At 35.7% G+C, this 25881-nt stretch overlaps 1 protein-coding gene across 34 annotated transcripts in view; it reads right to left on the bottom strand.

The window, feature by feature from the left end:
* The window catches only part of LOC115210251 (titin), a 626493-nt gene that overhangs the window by 82631 nt on the left and 517981 nt on the right, over positions 1–25881 (bottom strand). For 30 of the 34 annotated variants that reach the window (XM_036501835.1, XM_036501827.1, XM_036501837.1 and 27 more), the window contains one exon: positions 23041–23133. The exons of the other annotated variants lie outside the window; for them this stretch is intronic. In XM_036501835.1, coding sequence (XP_036357728.1) covers positions 23041–23133 — 93 coding nt within the window. The remainder of the gene's footprint in view (positions 1–23040; positions 23134–25881) is intronic. 34 annotated transcript variants of the gene reach the window in all.

A 25881-nucleotide genomic window follows, 5' to 3' on the forward strand; every position in this document is an offset into this window, starting at 1 on the left:
TCTTGAGTAGTTGGGATGTCAGCTTGAGTAAGTGATTTGTCAATATCTTGAGAGCTGACTGGACGAGAAGGTGGGTCAACATGATGTAATTGTTCAAGATCCACTGGAAGATCAACATGGTAGACACCAAATGGACCAGTAGGTTTGGTAACTTTACTATCTGGCAGCACTTCACCAGCTGGTACATCATAATATTCATCATGATCTTCAGGTTTCCTCATTTCTACGTGTGGAATATCTGGAGCAGACAGCTTTCCAATGTTATAATCTTGATCAGATGGAATTTGTTGACTATACGAAATGTTGGCATCAACTGGTTCAATGCTATCAACTGATTGATCAATAGGATACTCTCCATTTTGAAAGCAAGGTTTCTCAACACGGTGCAAAGTTTCCAGAGCAACAGGCTGGTCTACATGATATACACCTCCACCAACCGAGCGTCTGACATTTTGATCAGTAGGAATAGGGACTTGCTGATGAATTTGATCAACAGATGACTCAACTACAGAAATGTCTTTACGAGAGAGTGGCTCTACAGGTAGCTGGTGATCTTGACCTGGAAGAACATCAACAGGTGTGGTACGATACTCTCCAATAGTGTGTTCAATACCTTCTGGGAAGTCTTGAGTAGTTGGGATGTCAGCTTGAGTAAGTGATTTGTCAATATCTTGAGAGCTGACTGGACGAGAAGGTGGGTCAACACGATGTAATTGTTCAAGATCCACTGGAAGATCAACATGGTAGACACCAAATGGACCAGTAGGTTTGGTAACTTTAGTATCTGGCAGCACTTCACCAGCTGGTACATCATAATATTCATCATAATCTTCAATTTTTGTAATTTCTACATGTGGAATATCTGGAGTAGACAGCTTTCCAATGTTATAATCTTGATCAGATGGAATTTGTTGACTATACGCAATGTTGGCATCAACTGGTTCAATGCTATCAACTGATTGATCAATAGGATACTCTCCACTTTGAAAGGAAGGTTTCTCAACACGGTGCAAAGTTTCCAAAGCAACAGGCTGGTCTACATGATAGACACCTTCACCAAGAGATCGTCTGACATTTTGAGCAGCTGGTAGATCTTCATGTACATCATCTGTATCCACTGGCAAATCAACATGATCCTGACCAACTGACATTTCCGCACTCGGAACATTTTTACACATGAATGTTTCAAGAGTTTGGTTGTCAGCTTGATCAGATGTGAAATTATTATCTTGGAATGAATCTTCTTGTGGTAACTCAATACGTCTGATATCTTTGGTGTTTGGCTTCTGAATCTTTTCCTGGATATGTTGATCAACATGCAGTTCAACAGTTCCTTTGACCATTTGGCCATCAGTTACTTCAACATGGTTAAGAGGACTCTGTTCTTTTTGCTGCCTGTCTTGATCAACATGGTAAAAGCGTTCCAGCTCAAATGGTAAATCTACACGATATAGATTTTTGTCAATAGGTATCTGAGGCTTCTGAGTAGTTCTATTGGCATCATCATTAGACTTATCATCAATGTAAAAGCAAGTTTCTGTACCAGGAACTACCTCATCCATTTCATATTCCTCAAATTTGATAGTCTGGTCTGGGTCAATGTGTTTGTGCGTTGTCTTGATCTTGTGCACCATTCGAACATTCTGCACCTTACGCTCAACCACCTTACCAGAAGGAAGTTCTTCTGTTACTTTTTCAATCACACTTACAGAACGAGGTGGCTGTTCAAAAGTCTCAATACTGTCAATAGTCTCTGTTCCAGGTACATCAATGTTTTCCTCAACCAATCTTTCAGTACCATCTTCTGAAACAATTTTTCTCTTAACACGAGACAGTGAATGCTTTCGGATTCGCTTAACATGGTACATAGTACCATCCTCCAAAACCTTTTCATATTCTTCCACATCAGTCTTTTCTGTAGGAGGGGTTCTGAAAACTTCACCTTCTACCTTATTCTCTATTCCAGGGGATTTTACTCTCGCAGCCTCACGTTCTATCTGTGCACCACTGGGTGATTTTTTTTTGTGTTTTTTTCTTTTCATAGCATTGGCACGTTTCCAACGGCCTGTAAAGCAAAAATTACTGAAAGGTTACTAATGGCTGAAAAATGATAAGCCAATAATCCAGACCGGAAGAGACCAGAGAGATAAGCTAATCAGAATTGAATTGAGAAAGACACTGTTATGGATGGACAATAGAAGACACATGAATACCACCAGATATCAAGGATGTATGTGATTTATGGATCATGGGTGAATGCTTTGTAAGTATGCGTGTGTATATATACGCACACATATATACTTACATACACACACAAAATAAAATTTGCCAACATACACTTATATCAGTGTGTATGCATAAAGGGGAAACTGTAAACAAAACAAAAATATAATTTAACTACATTTGCTGAGTAATAAGTTGGAAATACAGAAAACAACCAAAGTTGAGCAATAAGAGATAATTAGTCTGCATATAGAGATTGCATAATTGAGAAAGTGTTAGATCACATTGAGAAGAATGATGAGAAGTTAGAATAGCAATGAACAAGTATAAAAAGAAGTGGTGCAACAGAGTTGGAAAGAAGCAACTTCGGTTTTCCTAAACAGAGTGAAGAATCCTCAACAAATTCCCTAATTCACCTCATCCCATTTTGCCACCCTGATTGCTAACAGGAAGTCATCTGTCTCAGTGGAGAGTGACTTCCATCAATGTATCTGATGCCATTCATTGGTCTCTGTAAATGGTCAGTGATAATTTCTTTGCTATTTTTGAAGAACACTGCAACATTACTGGTGGTTGTTATATCATTTATACATAGAGATAGTAATTATCCAATGATATTAGCCTATAATATACAGGGTGTCGCCCCCAAAATTGACATCATTTGAAATGTGAATATCTGAGTAATTACATGTCCAAAGTATACGAAATTAAATAGGCTTCATGTTGAACAATAAAAGATTTATTTATCAAAATTTGAACAAGAGATTTAGAGGGGTGTAGATCTTATAACTGATTTCACATAGTTTCACAAATGTTCAATATGTGCACCACCTGTGACAGGACACAAATCAATTCGATAGTCCAGCTCCTGTCAAACATGCTGTAGCATGTCTTGTGAAACATTCTCCAGCACCTCAGTGATTTTCTACTTGAGTTCTTCTAGGCATGTAGGAAGAGGCGAGATATAGACCAGCCTTTTTACATAGACCCATAAAAAAAAAAATCACAAGGTATCCAGTCAGGTGAATGTGGTGGCCATTTCAACAGCACATTGTCCTTATCACTCGTATGCCTAATCCAAACTTAGATTTTACACATTTTGTTAAAATTTGAGATAATTTGAGCGAGAAGTGGCTATGTTATTAGACAACAAAATGATGTCAATTTTTGGGGGACACCCTGTATATAAGCAATAGCTATTCATACACACACACACACACACATTCATACATTTTGTTGTACAAAGTCACGTGAGTGCTCAATATGTCCTTGTGCTATAAGTAGAGTCAGACATGTATTTATCAAATGTTAGGCACACAGGTTACATATACAAACACCAAAGTTTCTTCTGTTGTTCTTTTCAGTTCTCAGTCTACGGACATGTGCAGTCAACCAAAAGGTCAAATGAACTAAACCTTGGTCTGGATATGTAATCATGTTTACCTCACATATCACACACACACACACTCTCTCTCTCTCTCTCTCTCTACAATGTTATTTTAATGTACATTCATGATGTACAAATGGAAGAGAAAGTACTTAACCCTTTAGCATTCAGATTAGTCTTTCAAATGTAGTGCTTATTTATTCACATTGTTTTGAATTAATCATGCATTATCTCATAGTTTCAAGATTTCAATGACGTGATTGAAAATTTCTTTTTAATGATATTGTAGGGGAGGTATGAAAGGTCAAATCTGGTCAGTTTGAACATAAAACAGGCAGAATATTTTGGCCAGATATGGTCAGTTTAAATGCTAAAGAGTTAATACATGTCTTAGAGTTGTTTGTAAGTAAATATACATGACTACATCATCTATGTCTAATATTTATGCATGTGTGGATGTGTATGTTGTGTGTGTGTTCTGTAAATATTATGGCTCCACACTGCTTCTCTTACACACACACGAGTCTCATTTTCTAATACTTTCTTCTGGGTTTTTTTCATGTTTGATCTTTGTCTTGCGGTTCATGAGTTTGAATGAGAGATAAGCTTACAACTATTATATATCTTCACATCAGCCTGCCCATCCCAACTCTGTCATCGACACAGGCCAGAACTATGTCAAAATAGGAGTTAACCAAGAAGCTGTCCAGTAGTTACTTGAGCGGCTAGAAATAGCAGCCAACTTGCCCTCAAACCACATATTACTGTTTTAAAGAGAAGTTGAAGAACCAACTGAATAATGTAGTCCTAGATGTATAAAAAGATAGGATGATTATGCCAAGGTATTGTGAAGTTTAATGCCATTAGATAGTCAGTGATAGATAAGATATATCTGTGAGATATTAAGTGACTAGAAAGAAAATACAAAATTACAAATCAGCAAAGAGCCTACCTATATAAACTGCCTATTATTTATTATTGTTTCAAATGCTGGTCCCACAATTTAGAAACAAAAGGAATGTAGCTTAAAGAGCGAAATTATTAAAAAAGACCCTGAAGAAATTTAATTGAATTCATTTGATCTCCAGTTTCCTTACTGTAAATCTAATGGAAAATTGTTGAATCAGGAACCTTATCAGCAATACATGAACCACAGACAAGAGTCTCTATGGCTGTCATTTCTACCTGACTTGCTAGAAATGGTAACTATAGCTTTCTCAAATCATACTCTAGAACATCCTCAAAAAAAAAAAAAAAAAAAAAAGGAATGACACATTAGGTTACTTTGTCTTAGATACATGATGTCTAAATGAAAGACAGGAAGGTAGGTTGATCGTCTAAATTTGGAAGAGCTAGATTGATTGGCATCAAAACATGACTAGTAACAGTCAACTGGATATCAGAAATGCTTTGTTTCACGTTACAAAACTTATGCAGTGGCAGCTTAAAGATAAATTATATGTCTGAATCTGAGATGGTTCATCATCAGTAATGTTTTCTGATTGTTGACCTCATCATAAAAAATTTACCACACTAGAAAACAAAGTTTTCTGTCAGCTTCATATTAGTTCTGCAAATGTGGAGGCGCAATGGCCCAGTGGTTAGGGTAGCGGACTCGAGGTCGTAGGATTGCGGTTTCGATTCCCAGACCGGGCGTTGTGAGTGTTTATTGAGCGAAAACACCTAAAGCTCCACGAGGCTCCGGCAGGGGATGGTGGTGATCCCTGCTGTACTCTTTCACCACAACATTCTCTCACTCTTACTTCCTGTTTCTGTTGTACCTGTATTTCAAAGGGCCGGCCTTGTCACTCTCTGTGTCACGCTGAATATCCCCGAGAATTACGTTAAGGGTACACGTGTCTGTGGAGTGCTCAGCCACTTGCACGTTAATTTCACGAGCAGGCTGTTCCGTTGACGGATCAACCGGAACCCTTGTCGTCGTAACCGACGGAGTGCTCCTACCTAGTTCTGCAAATCTTTCTGAAGCAGTACAAAATACGATGATGTCCTCCTTATTTTAGACTGAATGCCAATATGACATGGGAGTGAATTACATCTTGGCATTTTCACTTAAAGGGTACAATAACTATTAAAAAAAATAATTTTTGTACTAACCCTCAATCTACTGAGAGTTCAGATTCTATAATTAATACTATGCTAGACCTACGACCATAACACTTAATTCTTGTTGAAAGTGAAATACTGTACACTCTAGGATCAGTGAGTAATGGGCAAGCATTTAGTTAACACTGCCAATTTCAAATCCTATCAATAGTGTAACTTTGAGCATAATGTTATTCCCTAAACTGGTATTTATATTAGTTACAGTACAAGAAGACAAAAACTTCAGTGATACCCAACAAGCCAATAAATTGTATGACAGCTTTAGATATTTCATGTCCTCTTTCAAAGGGAGAGCAAAATATTTAATTCAACTTACTTTAGTGTGCCTAGTTTAAGAACAGCTAGCAAATCTTTCAAGAGAAATTATCAATACTAGACTAGCAATGTACTTCATGGAAAGATTTGCATTTCTTTCTGTTACCATATCAGAAACTTGACTCTAAGGACAAATTGGATTTAACATTAAATAAATATGAAAACAGGATATTGATACACAGAAACTACATTTGGTTATCACTAAATACATACACACATTTCTTTCTTTCTCTCTCATATGTATATATTTCCCTTTCTTATATCTGTGCCTAGAGAATCACACATTGAGTAAACCTGTTAACATACAAACCAGAAGGACTTGATGTGGAATGTAGGACGTGAAATAAATCCATTATTATTTAGAACTAATGAGAGAAAAATCAACAAGGATGTCGTATATATGTATATGTATGTGTGTGTATCTGTGTTTGTGTGTCTGTGTTTGTCCCTCTAGCATTGCTTGACAACCGATGCTGGTGTGTTTACGTCCCCGTCACTTAGCGGTTCGGCAAAAGAAAGACCGATAGAATAAGTACTGGGCTTACAAAGAATAAGTCCCGGGGTCGATATGCTCGACTAAAGGCGGTGCTCCAGCATGGTCGCAGTCAAATGACTGAAACAAGTAAAAGAGTTAAGGAGGCTAAAGAGTCGACAGACTAATGCCTACTGAGCTTTCTTTGAAGCCCAATAGGCATTCAGTTTTCTTTGAAGATGAACTACATGTGCTTGGCAGAAGCTACTTAACAAGGGAAAGTCTATCAATATTTTGGCTTTGACACACTAAAACAATGAACTGAAGCATCTATTTAAACGACATGGTAATGCCAACAACAGAAAAATCAAACACCATTTTATTTAAATATATTTCAGTTCTTATGTAGTGACCAGTAAAACAGACTCATTCTTTTCCCCATGTACTCTGCATGAAGTGGCTTTCATCCCTTTCTTATATCTGAGCCTAGAGAATAATACACTGAGTAAACCTGTTACAGGTGTTTGAACAGTAAATCTTTGTAAAGCCTGTCCACTTCACCAAAGAGGACAGGATGACTGACAAGAGCCCTTTTCAAGTACAATGCATACTGGTGCTCATGCTGTCACTACTAGTATTGGTGCAGCCATTACTACTACTACTACTACTGCTGGTGCTGCTACGACCATCACAACCACCACCATCACCACCATTAACAACACTATGACCACCACAATTCAAACACAGAGGTTACTTTCATACCTTCAGCTCAAAACAACTGCATTTGTGCCTTGCTTGTGTACTTACATATCCGTGTGTATCTCAGAAAATTAGAATATCAATGACTATTCAAAGAAAGTTTATAGTTCTTATGCATAAGAGATGTGGTACAAGTGTTTCATTTTGTCTGTAAGCAATCTCACTAGTTTCTAGAATGATTATTTTAGACTAATATGTATGAGAGTACAGACCAATACAAGTTAACTCTCTGCATCTTAAAATGCTGCACAGATATTGTGCGATATTTGAGTAATACTTTCTTTGCCAATACTTTTATATAATTGTTATATTTGTTTGGGGCGCCCTGAAGGATGACTTGGATAGATGGATATATGTATTAACTATAACAACGCATAAAAGTGTGCATGTTAGTGTGTGTGTTTGGGTAAGTCGCAGGAGTGGCTGTGAGGTAAGTAGCTTGTTTACCAACCACACGGTTCCGGGTTCAGTCCCACTGCGTGGCACCTTGGGCAAGTATCTTCTACTATAGCCTCGGGCCGACCAAAGCCTTGTGAGTGGATTTGGTAGACGGAAACTGAAAGAAGCCTGTCGTATATATGTATATTTATATATGCGTGTGTGTGTTTGTGTGTCTGTATTTGTCCCCCTAGCATTGCTTGACAACCGATGCTGGTGTGTTTATGTCCCCGTCACTTAGCGGTTCGGCAAAAGAGACCGATAGAATAAGTACTGGGCTTACAAAAGAATAAGTGCCGGGGTCGAGTTGCTCGACTAAAGGCGGTGCTCCAGCATGGCCGCAGTCAAATGACTGAAACAAGGAAAAGAGTAAGTGTGTTTATGCATGTGTGTGTTCACTCTTCTTGTTTGTCTTTATGTCTGTTCTGTTTTCCAATACAGGACATATTATTGAGGTATTCCTTTTATAGTTGGATGCGCTTTCTGCCACTAACCCATACCAGCTTCTTACGTAAGGGATCTTCTCTTAATGCACACATTTTTGAGGGTGAAAAGTCAATGGACGGTTTGTTGACAGTAAATGGCAACAATGTTGGCTTAGTGAGTTTTGGAGAAGTGCAAGTGTAAGCAAGCACACATATACACATATCTCTGTGTGTGTGTGTGTGTGTATATATAATGGGCGTCTTTCTATTTATGACTACTCTCAAGATTTTCGTTAACTTTGCACTATGGTAGAAGATACTTGCTGAGGATGCCATGCAATGGGACTGAACCCAAAACCATGTAGTTCAGAAGCAAACTTCTTAACTAGCCTCGCCATATATTTTGCAGTAAATGCTGTTGGTGCAGTCATGTGCAAGTCTTCCGATTTAATAGTCGTCTAAAAGGTCACCATTGACACTTTCTACAAAAGGGAGAAGACGCCGATGGTTATCACTGAAAAAATTGGCCGTTCTCAGAGTTCTGTATCAAACATTTCCTTGAAATATCATCTGAATGAACAGAGTGTGGTAGAAAGAGGAGCCCCATCAAGTGGATCAACTGCAGCCTTGAGAGAACCATGGAAAAGAACCTATTAGACAATGTGTAGGAGATCTATAAGGGTGGAGTATTAGAACATTAAGGGGACTCCTGACACAAGATGGCTTCAAGAGATGGAGAACGTTTGCATGGTAGCCAGTACTAAGCCTCAATTCAACAATAGATAGTATCAGAGGCAGTTAGTTGATTTGGGGCCAAAGAAAAGTAGGTGTGGAGTGTTTAGTAGAGGTACAAAGTGTTGTTTCCTTGATGAGAGTAACTGTTGTATCTTATTTGGAAACAAGGGCTACAGAGCTTAGAGGAGGGCTGGAGAAGCACAGAACCCAACTGTTTTGAAGTCCAGCTTCAAGTTATCACAGACATGACACGTGCAAAAATTAAATCACTGCATTTCCGCAGGGTTACAGTCAATGTAGCAATGAACTAAGATATCTTGGAACACTTCAAGTTTCCATCGACCAGCAGGCTATTTGGTGATAGATTTCTGTTCCATTAGGATATGGTACCTATATATAGTGCCCAAACAATTACTGTTTCTTTTGTTGATCATCAATGTATTTACCCAGCCAAGTAAGTCACCTGGCCTAAATATCATAGAGAATCTATGGTGTATGGTTAAAAAGATTGCTAACTCACACTGCAGTAATCAAATGGAATCAAAGGTTACTTTCCTCTATGCTATGAAGTATTTAGGCAGACATTATGGCCAAAGGAGCTCCAATGAGGTACTTAACTGACAGTTTATACCTGCCTTGCAATTTTTGATCAACTTACTCTATTGTGATTCTATATGTTTTTAATAACATCTGCACAGAAACCATGAATGTTAGATTATAGCAACAAAATACTCAGGGAATAGATTAGTTAAGATCTTGTGAACCTAATACAATCAAAACTTTGAACACCTGACTTAACTGACAACAGTATACAATTTTTGCATAATCTAATTTTGTGAGACACCTCTCCCTCTCTCTCTCTCTATATATATATGCTGCTCACTGGACACATTCATACACATAGATAAACACAGCAGAGCTGTCTTTTGCTACACTCAAACAAACGCACAAAACAACACTCTTCTCATTTTCACACACACACACACACACACACACACTCCCTCTCATGCAAATCCAGCCCATTATACGTCTGGTCCATTTATGTGGGCATGTATAATGTGATGGATTTGAATGCAGAGGTTAGGGTTGATATCAGTATAGTGGTGGAGTATATATATATGAAATAGAGATATAATAATGAAAGTGGAGTACCATTACAAATTTGATGACTGAGGCAAAAATATGACAAGGTAGGTCTACAGAGTTGAAGTAGGGTGAGTAGGTTATAATTTGGGTAAAATATATGAAGGTAGGGGTGCAATAAGAAAATGATAGTGGGGTGCATTTAAAGTATAATTAGAAGTTTATGATACTGAGGTATATTCAAAAAGGTGAGGCATACACACACACACATGTATAAATATACATGCATCTACACATACAATGGATACAGTTATCAAGCACCTACACCCATACATACATATATATATATACACACACACACACACAGATGCTCATACAAATGCATACATACACACACATATGTTCATGCATACAATTATGAATGGTATGAAGAAGAGCCTTGACCAAGTTATGATATTCTTGACTGATATCTAAAAAAAAGACCAAGTTATGATATTCTTGACTGATATCTAAAAAAAAACTGGAGTAGAATAAATATTCTTATCTTAGTGTAAAAGAAGGGCAAACTACATTCCAATCTAGCAACATTTGTGAATGGCCTGACTATTCAAAGGTATGTGATAAGCTATGTTACAGGTACCTAGGGATGGTTGAAAATACATACTTATGATAGCATGTATTACAAAGGATGTGTGTAACAAGTAAATAAAATACCCAGTTAAAACATATGATCTTTAGAGCTCTCTGAATAGAATAAATGAGTGCTCCACAATGTGTGTTGTTTCAGTACCAATACCAGCATTTGAGACAATCATTTGGATGTTTGATGAGATCTGGGGCTTTGATGTTAACACCAGAAAACTAATAACATACACCAGGCATTTCGCATTAATACTAATACTGGCTGATAATACCTAAGGAGTGGCTGTGTGGTAAGTAGCTTGCTAACCAACCACATGGTTCCGGGTTCAGTCCCACTGCGTGGCATCTTGGGCAAGTGTCTTCAGCTATAGCCCCGGGCCGACCAATGCCTTGTGAGTGGATTTGGTAGACGGAAACTGAAAGAAGCCTGTCGTATATATATATATATATATATATATATATATATATATATATATGTGTGTGTGTGTGTGTGTGTGTGTGTGTGTGTGTGTGTTTGTGTGTGTGTGTTTGTGTGTTTGTCTCCCTAGCATTGCTTGACAACCGATGCTGGTGTGTTTACGTCCCCGTCACTTAGCGGTTCGGCAAAAGAAAGACCGATAGAATAAGTACTGGGCTTACAAAGAATAAGTCCCGGGGTCGATTTGCTTGACTAAAGGCGGTGCTCCAGCATGGCCGCAGTCAAATGACTGAAACAAGTAAAAGAGAAAAGAGAGAGAGAGAGACTGAAATTAATACTGAAGATGTAACCCACATAATAAGCAGTTATCCAAAAAATGTTTTCATGATACTATTGATGTCAGATGCATGATGTAGTGGCCAAATATTTTGTACAAAATATCAGAACATTGATGCTATGATTAAAATCCTACTTGAGCAAGATATTTAATTACCTAAATTCTGTAGCAGTACTTCTAAAGCACTTGCAAAAATGAGTTATTTTTCTACATTTATGGATATGAATATTAGCAAGTGGCTTGGGTGTTCTTTGTAATGTTTTATGGTTTCTGTCAATGGTTTGGCGAGGTACTACAGCTTAAAATCCATAATTACCTTTGCTGACACTTAGACCTTCATGTAGAAACACATCTTGATTGGACTTGGCAGCACAGCCACGTAGGATGGACATATATTCTTCTTTGGGTGGAGCTATCTCAAATTCTTGTGTGAACAAATCTGATTCTTCTAAAGGTATTACTTTGACTTGAGAAGCTGTAGTAGCATCTTTAACATTAACCTTATCACAAAGACATGAGGAAGTTACATCTTCTATAGTGCATGGTGGTACTGCAAGTGTCTGAACATCTACCATAGGAATATCACAGATGCTTCCACCAGCTTGACCATCAAGGGCATCAAAACTACAAGACACATCAGTGAAAGAACGGGCTTTCTGTCCTCTTATAATAGACAGGCTTTCCAATTTGGGTCTTTCAAAAGTTACTTTTTCTTCCACTCTGAATATTTCAAAATCCAACAGAGACAAAGAACCAACAGAATATGTCAATGGGAAAGTTTGTTTAGGATTTAGCTGCTGCATCACTGCATGACAGTTTTTACCATTCCCAGGTGTTACAGATGACTTGGATACCTCTTGCCTAGATGGAATCTGAATAGGTTCATGTTCTAATGATATATCAGAAGATATTTTCTTTAAACAGCCTTTATACCTACTTGAAGAATTCCCAGATGAGACAGTATCATCAAATGGAAATTTATAACAAAAACGGTTATCCATTTGGGGAATTCTGTGTGAGCATACATTGTCTGAACCCTTTACTGGTCCACTTAGTAATTCTTTGGTCTTCAAAGAATTTTCATCCATCATATTTGAGACCATTCCAAGAGAGAAAAACTGGTTAGAAAATGGTTTAGTGAAGTCATAAAGAATTTGTTTCTTACCGAAGTGATTACTAAGACCAGATCTGGAGGTGCGGGTACCAAAAGGAGGAAAACTTTGGAAAGAGAAAGGAATTTCTTGCAAGCCAAACCAATTCGGACCACATGGTGAGTTTAGATAAGGCATTTTGTTACTTCTGAAACCTGTATAGCAACTATTATCCAAGATGTTAGAATATGGGGTATCAGAATCAGACATTTGTGTAACATTACTGGGATATCTTGCCAGACTTGAAGAACGGCTGGAACAATTGTACACATAATTTTCCTTCTGAAGGGGCTTGAATAATCTTTCGTTTGTAGAAGCTCCAAATGTTGGGGGATCGTTTTCATACCTAGGGTGCAAATCTAAAGACTGACTGGAGTCATAAGTTCCTGCATTGGTAGAACGTCGAGGAAAACTTGTACTTCTGTTCTCAGATTCTAATGTAGACATGCTCTTTGAGAAATCATGGAAATTTTTACGAGTGAAGCTTGGATTATTTAACTGATGGAAAGTTTTGCTATTCAGACTTTTCTCGTCAGAACTATTAAAAGACATGTGATCACCATCCTCACTGTTATAACTTGGTATTGTTGGACAGTGTTGGTCAAACATGCATGGGTAATGGTTATGGTTGTTAGACCTGTTAGAATAAGGGTACTGCCTGTCATAACCTTTGAAAGATAAGTTTGATTTAGGGCCACTGTAGGGGGGAGGGGGTAACATAGGGCCATAATTGTCAATGTTTTGTAGACTTTGTATAGAGTCTTTAGACTGAGAAGGCAATAGGCAGCTATTTTTTGAATCAGGCTTCTCTGAGTTGTAACACTTCAAGTGGTCATTCTGGAAATGAGAACCTTTTGACTGTTGATACACCTGGTCACTGTTATGGGCACCCATTTCTACAGTCCTGCGGTCAGCATTGTAATCATTGTAACAAGAGCTGCTATATAGTGGAATATTACGTTTGTTCCATAGCATATTATTCTGATCATTAGCGAACTTGCTAGGAATTGTTTTATCAACATTGAAAGCATTTTGACTAGAAAACCGTTGATTCCTAGCACTTGTTGGGTATATGAAGTAATCACAGTTGGGTATGCCCTTGTCCTTTGTCTGGCTAAGTCTATGTTGCAGATCAGAAAATAACCCTAAATTATGGTTGCCTACAAACAGACCATCAGTGCCATTTGTGTCACTGTTCCTCTCATTGGGATCATCATTAATTAGACTTTCAAGTGACAAAACATCACTCTCATCACTATCATCACAACAGCTTCCAGTATTAAACCTTCTGTAGAACATTGAACCTCTGTTAGGAATAACAGGTGTATGATAGCCCTGAGAGGGCAACATGTTATACATATTTCTAACAGGTAGCTGCTGGTTGTTACACTTTTTAAAGGAACTCCTTGGTTTGTAAATATTACTATGAAGAAGTGCAGGGTTTTCTTTAAATGACCCAGGTAAGGTTCTGGAACAATAGAAGTCTGGAGCAGTGTCTGTATCCAATGCATTATTTTGTGAGGAAAAGACTTCATCATATTCTTCCTCACAGCATGAATCTGCAGACATTTGATCTAAGCTGTATGTATCTGGTGAATGTCTTTCATAGTCATACATATATTGTGACAAACTATGACAGTCATACGAGTCTGGTGACAGTCTGCAAGAATCATAGGAATCCTGAGACACAGTATTATAGTCATCTGTATCAGTGATCATTCTACTAGAGTCATATATGTCAGCTGTTGTTCTATGGAGGTTATATCTATTGGCTGTTATTTGATGGGAGTCATATGTATCAGATATCACACTACACAAGTCATATGTACCAGCTGTCATTGTACCTGAGTTATACATGTCACCTGTCATTGTATGTGAGTCATACATATCACCTGTCATTGTATCTGAGTCATAAGTATCAGCTGCTATTCTATGAGAGTCATATGCATTAGCTGCCAATCTATGAGAGTTACATGCATCAGCTGTCATTCTACGCAAGTCACATGTATCAGCTGTCATTCTACGTGAGTCACATGTATCAGCTGTCATTCTGTGTGAGTCACATGTATCAGCTGTCATTCTACGTGAGTCACATGTATCAGCTGTCATTCTACGTGAGTCACATGTATCAGCTGTCATTCTACGTGAGTCACATGTATCAGCTGTCATTCTACGTGAGTCACATGTATCAGCTGTCATTCTACGCGAGTCACATGTATCAGCTGTCATTCTACGCGAGTCACATGTATCAGCTGTCATTCTACGTGAGTCACATGTATCAGCTGTCATTCTACGTGAGTCGCATGTATCAGCTGTTATTCTATGTGAGTCACACATATCAGCATTCATTCTATAAGAATCACATGTATCAGCTGTCATTCTATGTGAGTCATAGGAATCAGCTGCCATTCTATGAGAATCATATGAATCGGCTGTCATTCTCTGTGAGTCATATGGATCAGCTGTCGTTCTTCGAGAATCATATGAATCAGCTGTCATTCTACGAGAGTCATATGGATCAGCTGTCATTCTACGAGAGTCATATGAATCAGCTGTCATTCTACAAGAGTCATATGAATCAGCTGTCATTCTACTAGAGTCATATGAATCAGCTGTCATTCTACGAGAATCATATGGATCAGCTGTCATTCTACGAGAGTCATATGGATCAGCTGTCATTCTACGAGAGTCATATGGATCAGCTGTCATTCTACGATAGTCATATGGATCAGCTGTCGTTCTTCGAGAGTCATATGAATCAGCTGTCATTCTACGAGAATCATATGAATCAGCTGTCATTCTACGAGAGTCATATGGATCAGCTGTCATTCTACGAGAGTCATATGGATCAGCTGTCATTCTACGAGAGTCATATGGATCAGCTGTCATTCTATGAGAGTCATATGAATCAGCTGTTATTCTACATGAGTCATTTGCATTAGCTGTCATCTTATGTGAGTCATACACATCTGGAGTCATTCTACCAGAGTCATATGTGTCTGATAGCATTGTGATACTGTCCTGTGAACTAAGGCTCATTCTGATAGAATTCATTTCATTGGTATCATATCTATTGGATGGCATGCTGTCATGCTTGTACAAATCAGAAGTCGAGCTATAGCAATCCGAGTCTGGTGACAAAGGCTCAATGTCGTAGGTATCAAGAAATCTCATGCTATCATCCTTATAAATATCCAGTGAGTTACTGTCATAACTGAATGTGCTTGGAGCATGTTGCACACAACCAGATACCTTTTTATGTGAAGGATCAGAGTTAAAGGTATCTTGAGATACATTGTCACAGCTAGTGTCAAGAGATTTCCTCTTTGCATTGAAAGTATCTACAGACTGTCTGTCTATGCCAACTGTTTCCAGAGATCCTCTTTTTAGGTTATATCCACCTGAACTCTGTGAGTTTATATTTTGCTCACTTGAGTAGCGTGACTTACTGCCTATGTCATGTGTGTCCATAGAATTTCTGTCCAGGACACACGAGTACTCAGACATGTTATCAAAGTCATAGGGGTCTTCAGCATTTCTGTTTGAGTAATGCTTGTGAGAAGGCATTCTATTGTAGTCATACATGCCTGGAAGACTCTTGTGATGGTTGTACATGTGTGGGAAGCTTTTGCCTGTACCTGACATATACCAAGGCATTCCACCATAGTTATATGCATTAGAATACATTGGATGGGGAGGAAAGGGAAAAATGGGTGGCCTGAAATTGTTCATTTGTTGCGGAGATGGTGCTTTGTAATGAATGCGTGTATCATTGGAACTAGTTTCAATCTCTGGACACTTCTCTGGAACTAAATTTGTTTCACAGGAGCCTAATACTGGGTCAAGTTGTTCAGCATTGGAACTTTGGATAGCTGGTGTATCAACAGCAACGACAGTAATACAGGAGGACGTGGAACTGTTATCGTAATCATCCGATATGTTTGATATGGAATGGCAGGTCTCCGCATGTGAAACGATTGATTCCTCTTCATGTAAGGACTCATCATGAATGTGTGAATTTAGGTTGAAAGGCTTCTCTTTCAAGTTCGAAGACATTGAATATCTGGAATCAATTAGCATGGATTGAGTGGAAGAAAACTCATCTGTTTCTCTGTGAAAATGCCTCAGTTGTGGGAGATAATTTTGACGGCACACACTGTCAAGTTCCTGAAAATTCTCAGAGAGATAAGAATTTTTCCTATCCCTCTGCTGGCATTCATTTCTCCATACCATATCAGATTCTCTTCCTAACAACGGAGTTAAGGAGCGCTCATAATAGATATCTTCTACTTCAACACTCTGCAATTCAGAGTCATCAGGAATCCGTTGGCTTTCAAAGGAACTGTCAAGTGTGTAGTCATGAGTTATCATTTGGCCATCTGCAATGTCTGCCTCTGGAAAATCACACATTCACAAATAACAGTTAATTTCTATAGGGAACAGTTTTGATTGAAGTCCATCCCACAGAGCTTGGCCATTGACCAAAATGGCAGCATGCATTCTTGCAGCCTTGAAGAAATGGAACTCTTTTAAGTTAATGATAAATTAATCTTCAGTTAATTATCATTCATGAGGCCAGGCATCATTATCTTCCTTCTGAGATTTGTTATGTAACAAGTGGCCAATTGTGAATATCCATGCATTTTAAGTCGCTCATATTGCTTATATCCTTATTTGGTAATTTATCAGTTTTGCATTTTTCATGCAGTAATATTCACCATTTATTTAGTAGTATTAAAAAATTATTATAATACATATATGTATATATATGTACATATTATATATATACTTGCACATATATATACATGTACACACACACACATATATATATATGCATGTGCATTAGACACAGCAGCTTTTGTATTAAATGAGTTTTACCCAAGGTTATGTTATTCAGTTGTATATGTTTAGTGTTTACCCAGTTATGAATCGGATGTGATTTATGCAAATAAATTGGTTCACACCAAAGCAACAATCAAGGAAGAAAACTTTTTAAGAATTAATGGAGTTAAGAAAGATGCACTTTAAATGTTAATAGCTTGAGAGATGACTTTTGATTCGTTAGATTTAGAATGGAAAGAATTAAAAATATGGAAATATAAATGCTGTGTGAAACTCAGAGAGTGAGAGATGAGAAGATGTTAGTACATATTGCAAATGGTTAGCGTTCTCTCAATTTTACTTTTTTTTTTTTTTTTTTGGATTTTGTTTTAAACAGAAGAGGAAAATTTTTAGTGATGAAATATATTAAAGGAAGCCATGTTACAAAGCAGTCCCTTCCCTATGAGATCAATAAATACACAAGAAAATTAGAAACATTAAATACTTTTAAAAATGTAGTTAAATTAAATATCTATCTTTTAACAGTATGTAACAATATGACTAAGTTATTAATCTATGATGGATGCTCTTGGTGTAAACCAAAGTAAATATATATAGGTATATATAAATATTTATATATACTATATATATATTACAGAATATATATATATCAAGACAATAACTAACAACATCATCAACTTAAACAGGAAGATTTTGCTTTTCGTTCAATTTTTTTTTGCTTTGTTTAATGTTAAGAATAAACAAACATAATATTAAGAGCAATACAAAAAGGCACATCAAATTTATTCATATTACACATGAAATGACAACATGTATATGGAAGAAGGAAAGACACAAGGAGAAGGAGGAGGAGGAAAAAATGTCAAAAAAAAAATTGAAACAATAGTAAAGCATGCAGCAATATGAGGCAACATTGCAGTGGAACTTGGCAAAGCTAAGCCAAGCTGCCTAGCAGGACATGAGAAAGTCTAAGAAATAGAAAGAAAGAGACACAGATAGAGAGCAAGTGTGTGTATGTGTATATACATACATACATACATACATAAATATATATATATACACACAAATGTGCAGAGTGTGTGTATTTATGTATACACATATACACCTATATAAATACACATACATGCATACATAAACACACAAACATGTATGTATATGTATATATATATGTGAGTGTGTGTATATATGTATATATATATATATAATAGATCAAGAGAGATAGAGAATGTGTTACACACGAGGAGAGAAAGGAAAGAGAGAAATAAAAAAAAAAGAAATAAAAGTGAGGAGTAGGCAGAGAAAAGTTTGTCCATACAATCTTTGAGATTAGTAAAAAGGCAATTTATGCTTGAAACGATAAAATATAACAATGTTATATATAAGAACTCTTCAGTCAGGTGAGAATGTCAAACTGATCAAAAAAATTGCACAGGTATTTATCATTTAACTCTCTGGGCTCCAAATATGTAGCAGTTTATTAGATAATAGAAAGGTAAATAGTAGGAGAGGAAAAAAATGAAAAGATATATATATATATATATATATACATATGTATATATATATATATATATATATATATATATATATTAAAAGATGTTTTTTAAATATCATTCAAAAATAGATCAATTAACACCTATTTGACTTATTGGATATAAAGATTATATAATATATCAATAACACAGAATACTATATGTATTCTTGCCCTTTTCTCTGTAGATTAAACAATTCTCTTGTGTGAGGGGGATATATATATATATATATAAACTATGGTTTGCTGTCTGAAGAATTTGGTGAAATGCAGCAAAATATGGTTCCATGACATTGGAATAATAAGTTAAATGGTGGTTTTTCTTACAAAAATACCTCAGAATGGATCTAAAATCTCTAGTGGATCTCTAGAGTAAACAACATGGAAGATTTGTATTTTAGATGGGTTACAGTTTTATACACCAGACCATGAGGCAGTGGGAGGCTCCACAACTTTGTAACATCTTTTTTCTTTTTTTTTTTAGTTTTTAACAATAATTTCTTTACTCACACTCATACATATACATACATGTAAATTATTACAACTACTACTAATAATAATATTAATAATAATAATAATATTTTAAGATACTTGGAGCCACTTAAGTACTAGAATATTAAAATTATGACAGCTCAATGTCTTCTTACTCTGAGTAACAGACGCTATTCTGGACTGCTGGAGCCATAGTTACTAGTTACCAAATCAAATGTTAACTCTATAACTAACAATGTCCTTGCCTTATGTTATTACGAGTCACAGCTAAAAGTATCCCCTAGCAATCATGTTAAACCTACAAATACTGTTCTACCATGGTATTATTTCAAAATAATTTCAAAACTACTATAGTTTTCCATACAATATAAAAATCCCCGTAACTACACCCTTTATAAGGAAGTAAAAAAAAAAATCAACAACAAAAAAAATTAATGTTCCTTAAAGCCAAGAACCTAAATGTCCCTCAAGGAGGGAGATAACAGAAAAACATCACAAGCACCATGAGTAAGGAGTTCTTTTTGCTCTTTTTAAAAATTTATATATATTTAATTACTGTCATTTTTTTTCTTCATATGGAATAGCTAGGTCAATTAGACATGCCAAAATGCCAAAAAAAAAAAATTAATGCGGAAAAAAAAAACCAAAAACGTTCACATCCACATCTCTCTAATTAAAGATGGTGAGTGTTAGCAGCTTGAAAATATAGTTGTTGATGACCACCCCAGATTTTGGGGGAAATGTTTGGTTAAATTTATTTTTATCGCAGTTAATAATGGCTTTCCATTGCAAAAACACAAACAAAAAAATTTTTTTTTTAAGTAGAAAATTAGCTAAGAGCACAAACCAAAAAAAAAAAAAATATTAGAAGCCGAAGAAAAATTTTGTTAACATTATCATTTTCAAAACTGTCATTATCACTTTTAATATTATATTGGTTGTTTTAAGAAAAAAAATTCTTCAAATAAAAATAGCAGGTGAGAGCAGAATATTATGGAAAAAAATTCAAATTTACAATGAAATTTGAAGTCTAAACTTACTGATAATAATAATAATAATAATAATAGTAATAATAACAAAAATTACATAGGCACAAGGCCAGAAAATCTTTGGTGGAGAGGGAACAGTAGATCATATCAACCCCAGTACTTAACTGGCACTTGTTTCACCCCCGTCCCCACCAATAAGATGAAAGGCAAAGTTGACCTGCAGGATTTGATCTCAGAATACAATGAGCAATAACTAAATACCACAAGGCATTTTGTCAAAGTTCTAATGATTCCGTCAGACCACTTCCCTAACAACAATAATAATAAGAGTTTGATGATAATAATAATAGCTAATATATATATATATATATATATATATATATATATATACATATAAATAATTTGCAAATTTCTAGTGTAAATTTGTATAGTAGGTATATTTTGGTCTCTAGCTGACAACCCTAATTTTTGAAAGTATATCATATACAAACAGTATCATACAAACCAAAATATTAACAAAATTTGGAAAAAGAAAAAAAGAAATTTTGAATCAAGTCTTGTGATACTGCAAGAATAAAAATGGAGTATAGAAGTGAAGTGAAGGAGGCAGAGATATAGAAGAAAAATTGCTAAAATTGAGTAAAAACTAAAGAGAAGAAAAGAAAAAAGAAAATCAGAAAAAAGATGAACCTCAAATATTTGAAATATATTGAAAAATTATAATACTATATTGTTATACTTTGAAAAATTTACACATATATATACATATAGATATACAGACACACATATATATATGTACATATACATACATACACACACATGCTTTTGCTCAGTTGCTTAAGGAGGCCCAACTTGAAAAACTTGAGTTTTGGAAGATCAAGTGGTAATCAAGAAGCCCAAGTAAACTGGCATTGCTGACCATCTTGATACAGTGTCTATATGCTCCGACGTAGAACTTTCTGCAACACTACATAAATTTTTTTGGCCACGCATACACACACATACAAAAATAAATATAAAGGGAAAAAACCCCTTGACTTGGATTAGTTAAAAATCTTACTTTGAGATGGCCCTTAACAAAATTATAAAGTGGAAATGAGTTTGGAAATTAAAACTCGAAAATATATTCATGACACGAACATATTGTGGAAAAAATCAGAGCAAAATCTGGATTAGTTTTAAAGATTAAGATGGAAAGCTTTATAAGTTTAGGAAGATTTTTGCCAATATACTCCAAAGTATGAAATCTGCATAATAAGAAACATGAATAGCAAGAGAGTTTGTTACTGATATAATCAGTCTGTCAGATTGAAGAAAACATTAAAATTTGTACAATAAAACACCCAGATAATGCCTTTTTATTTTTTTGAAAAAAAAAACTCACAGATGAAACCCACTAAATTCCTCTCCAAATGTAACCCACCCAACTGCTGTAATCTCAATGTTTACATTTACAAACACCTTTCCAACCCAATTTAATCAATCTTATTTTTAATATATATAAAAAAGATAGACAAACAAATAATAAAGACAAGAAATCCATAAAGATTTTAGTGCAGGAAGTAAAAAAAAAAAGATAAAAAATGTTGAAAAGTCACAGGCCAAGATGAAAAGAAAACACTGATGACCAAAGACCAGCATGTGAAGAATACTTCACTGTTCTCTGCCGAAAAACATATAGCCATATTTAAATTTTTTTAGATGAGAAGAAGGGCTGGTTTTCTATTAACCTTCTGCATTGTTCTGTTTCCTCCCCACCCTTCCAGAGTGTTACAAATTTGCTGAATTATCGAAATGCGAAAATTGAAAGTTTGCAGTATGGTACAGTGATGTGAAATCTGTTTCCTTGAATGAGTTTGAACACTGGAGTTGGTGAACAGCCATCTTTACTATGAGGTAGAAGTAGACTAGCTTGAATGACAGGAAATAGTCTTCAGTCACATACATACACACACTCAAACTAATCCAAAAGATCTAGAATTTAAATTATACACTGTATCAAGAAACATATACGAATGTATATGTACGGTCCATATTATATATATACATATATATATATATATATATATATATATATGAATAGATAGAGTCATGCGCATACATACACTGACACATTATCAATAACGGTTGAAATATAGCTTGAATTATCACATTAATGAAATCCAATTTCAAAAAAGTCAATCTGATGAAGAAACTCAATACAAACAGAAAATTCCAAAAATCACTAGGAAAATTTTCCTAAGTATTTACTAAAGATTTCGAAGTGTGAAAAAAAAAATAAAAAAGAGAAGGTGGAAGGGAAAAATTTATTTTTTTCTTAAAAAATGAATGATATACAATATTTTAGAGGTCAGCTATGTCACCAAAATCAAGACCAGTGTTACCCACTGGGGTGGTCATCTGGAGGCTTTTGGCAAGTTCCATATCAGCTGATCTAGTAGAACTGTCCTTTGCCTTGAAAACTAGCAACTAGACTGATATTACATTCAACTTTACTACTTACAAAACAGTCAATTTCTCAGACCATTGAAACAAGCAGAGTCAAAAAAAAAAAAAAAATTAGTTGACCAATGGCATGCATAATATTATTATTATTATTATCATTATTATTATTAACTTTTTTGAAAGAGATTATACTTTGTTAAACATGCTGTTGACAAGGTTCACAAAGTCTACACACCCGTCGCTGATGGCGTGTGTTGGTTACTCTCCATTTCTTCAGAAAGTCGGTCTCTTGCTTGTGCAAGTTCAGTAGTTCTATGGCTAACAAGCTCTGAAAATAATAAAATGAATACAATAGAATGGTTCAGTAGAAGAGAGTTGTTTGACTGTCAATGATGAAAATAAAGGGGGACAAAGGGGAATTGGGTGATGATATAAAAAATAAACTACAAAAAAAAAAAAAACCATGGTAGCCTTTTTTTTGCTGACCTAGAATTTACAATAGTTCTTGGAGGTTTGTTACAATGATGAAAGAGAGGAAAAAAAAGGGTTGAAAAATGACAAAGTAAAATGAGGGGAAACAACACAGAACCCCTGAAAATGGTTTATAATTCACCAGAGAATATTGTTAATACAAGTTTAAAAAATGGTTAAGATGTGGGTGAAAAATCCCCAAAATTATAACAATAATTAACACATTCACTGATAGCAGGGTTAATTCCCTATAAGGAAAACAGTTAAACATGGGTTATAAAAACACTGGTTAGACTGTTAATTTGTGATCATTAAGGATACAATGTCTGCTGTTGGGCAATAACTGCCTATCAAGTTTTGTTGTTAGGATAAAAAAAATTACTCAGAAAGAAAATTACTGCAGCTGGAAGATATCTTCAAAGAAAATATCTTTTAACAGAGACCTTTAGGGAGCAATACACTTGGTAGATGGGGCTACTGACAGTGAAAGTGTTTAAGATATATATAAAATTATGTAAAAGAATAAGACACTCCAGCTTGCACAGATGATCTTCCTTTGTATAAGTAACTATGCTTTAATTATGAAAAATGAGTTGGTAAAAGAGAAAATAAGGACAGATTAACACTGAATACACTAAGAGTTTAATTCTGAGAGGTGTTAGAAAAAGCTAATTTTGGGTTATGATAGGATGTTTAAAAATGAGTTTATGTTCTGTGTTAGAATCTTACTCTATTGTTTTTGGATTTAAAAGGAAAGCTACAAATTGCATGTAGTCGTGACAGGTATAAACTTGCACAAGCAACACAAGATAGAACAAGGCCTAAACATAAGGTTAGAAAGGGGTATAATAGTGTATGGGCTAAGGATAACTGCTGAGGCTAGAAAACAGGGCTTGAAAGAGCTAATCAGATGGATTATTTGATTGTTTCGATAACAGTTGTGTAATGTGTGATAGGAAATTGCATGTAGTCGTGACAGGTATAAACCTTAAGAAACACGGGCAGAGTGTTCGTTACTTTGCTGTAGAAATTGAGTCAGTGTTGGTGTCTCAGATAAGAAGCAATTATGGAAGAATACATTAAAGGAAAGGAGACTTTATAAAAGTCCATTGTAGTAACAAGGGAGAAGAGAGTGGAGAACTTCATACAAATTTGGGCAAGAAGTATAGGGAATGGTAAGATTATTCAGGTATTAAACTAGCAACTCATAGCTCATGAAATGAATTTAAATCTGGCATGGCACCTTGGGTGACTTCTACATTGCCTCAGGTCATGTGATTGGATTTGAGAGAGAAACTGAAGGAAGCCTCTGTGTGTGCGAGTGTATTGTAATCTCAAATCAGTTGTGAAACAAAATTATGATGAAAGATGTTTCAGTCGCGATAATCATACAGTATGTATATAACTGTTATTTCAGATAGCAGGACATGATTTGTGAGAATTCCGATCATTATTCTCAGGAAGTTGAGCAACTATTTTTTAGCTCCTCAATGAGCAATGTTTTCTACCGCTCCCTTCCTCTTCCTTCTCATCGGTCTTACAATTTCGTATCTTCAGATTAAGCAGCTGAACTATTGTTTATTTCATTACTTTAATGAAGTTGACACCTTTAACTTATTTAGTGAGGGTGATAGAAGAGAAAATTTTAGGCCAATATATACATATTTGAAATATAATAGTCTTTATTATAAGACTAAGACAGTGTAATGGCAGAAAAAAGATAGGTTACTGGATCAGAGGGTTTGTACTATTTACTTTCGTTTCTTTACAGTTTTAGTTGAAACCCAACTGAAGTAGACAGTCTTCTATCCCTATTAAAACACAAGTACTTTGCTTAATTCAACTGATTATATATGTCTGCTAATAATTTTGTGTATAGAGGGGTACTGTATATACAACCAAAAAGTATTTGTATTTACAACTACTTGCACACATATCTCTGAATAACCCAGCTCTCCAAGCTGTAGGCGACTGCCACATTATACTGCAGTTCACTATTTACTGTAAGATGCAAAAGCTCTGTTAATATGAAGACTGTTTTTAATGTTTGTATCAATGATTTTAACACTTTTCAGGTATACTGTCCGGAAGAAGTGTTTTGGGGTTCTACCTCTCTCTGCTATATATCCCAAGTGTTCCAGATGGGAAAGAGGAATGGGCATAATTTTTCTTAAAAGTTTTATACTGAGTAGGTGTTAGCAGCAAACTGAGTCCATGATCTGGTTTGAACACTCACTTAAGGCCATTCCACTCTCTTCTCATATTCGGCCAATGTCCTTATGAGAGGTAAGAATGGAACAAGTCCAATTTCTTTCATTTTGAAAAATCAAGCTCAAAATAGTTGAATGAACAACATATCCAACCTTCAGCTCAAGGGTTGTGAGTTTGTGTCTGTATCAAGTATTCTATCTAGGGTTAGCTTACCTGGCTAACCCTGTATCACTTTACCTGGCTGGACAGAGGGGTCCAGACCTGAAAAAGTTGCAGGCATTTTCTGGTGTGTTATCCAGAAGGAAAATTATGGTAAAATAAGCAAAATTCTGCACATGGCTATGAAGCTGCAATAATGGTTTGAAAATTATGTATACAATAATAATGAAATGCC

This window comes from Octopus sinensis, linkage group LG4, assembly GCF_006345805.1.
Source record: "Octopus sinensis linkage group LG4, ASM634580v1, whole genome shotgun sequence".
Taxonomy (NCBI): Eukaryota; Metazoa; Mollusca; class Cephalopoda; order Octopoda; family Octopodidae; genus Octopus; species Octopus sinensis.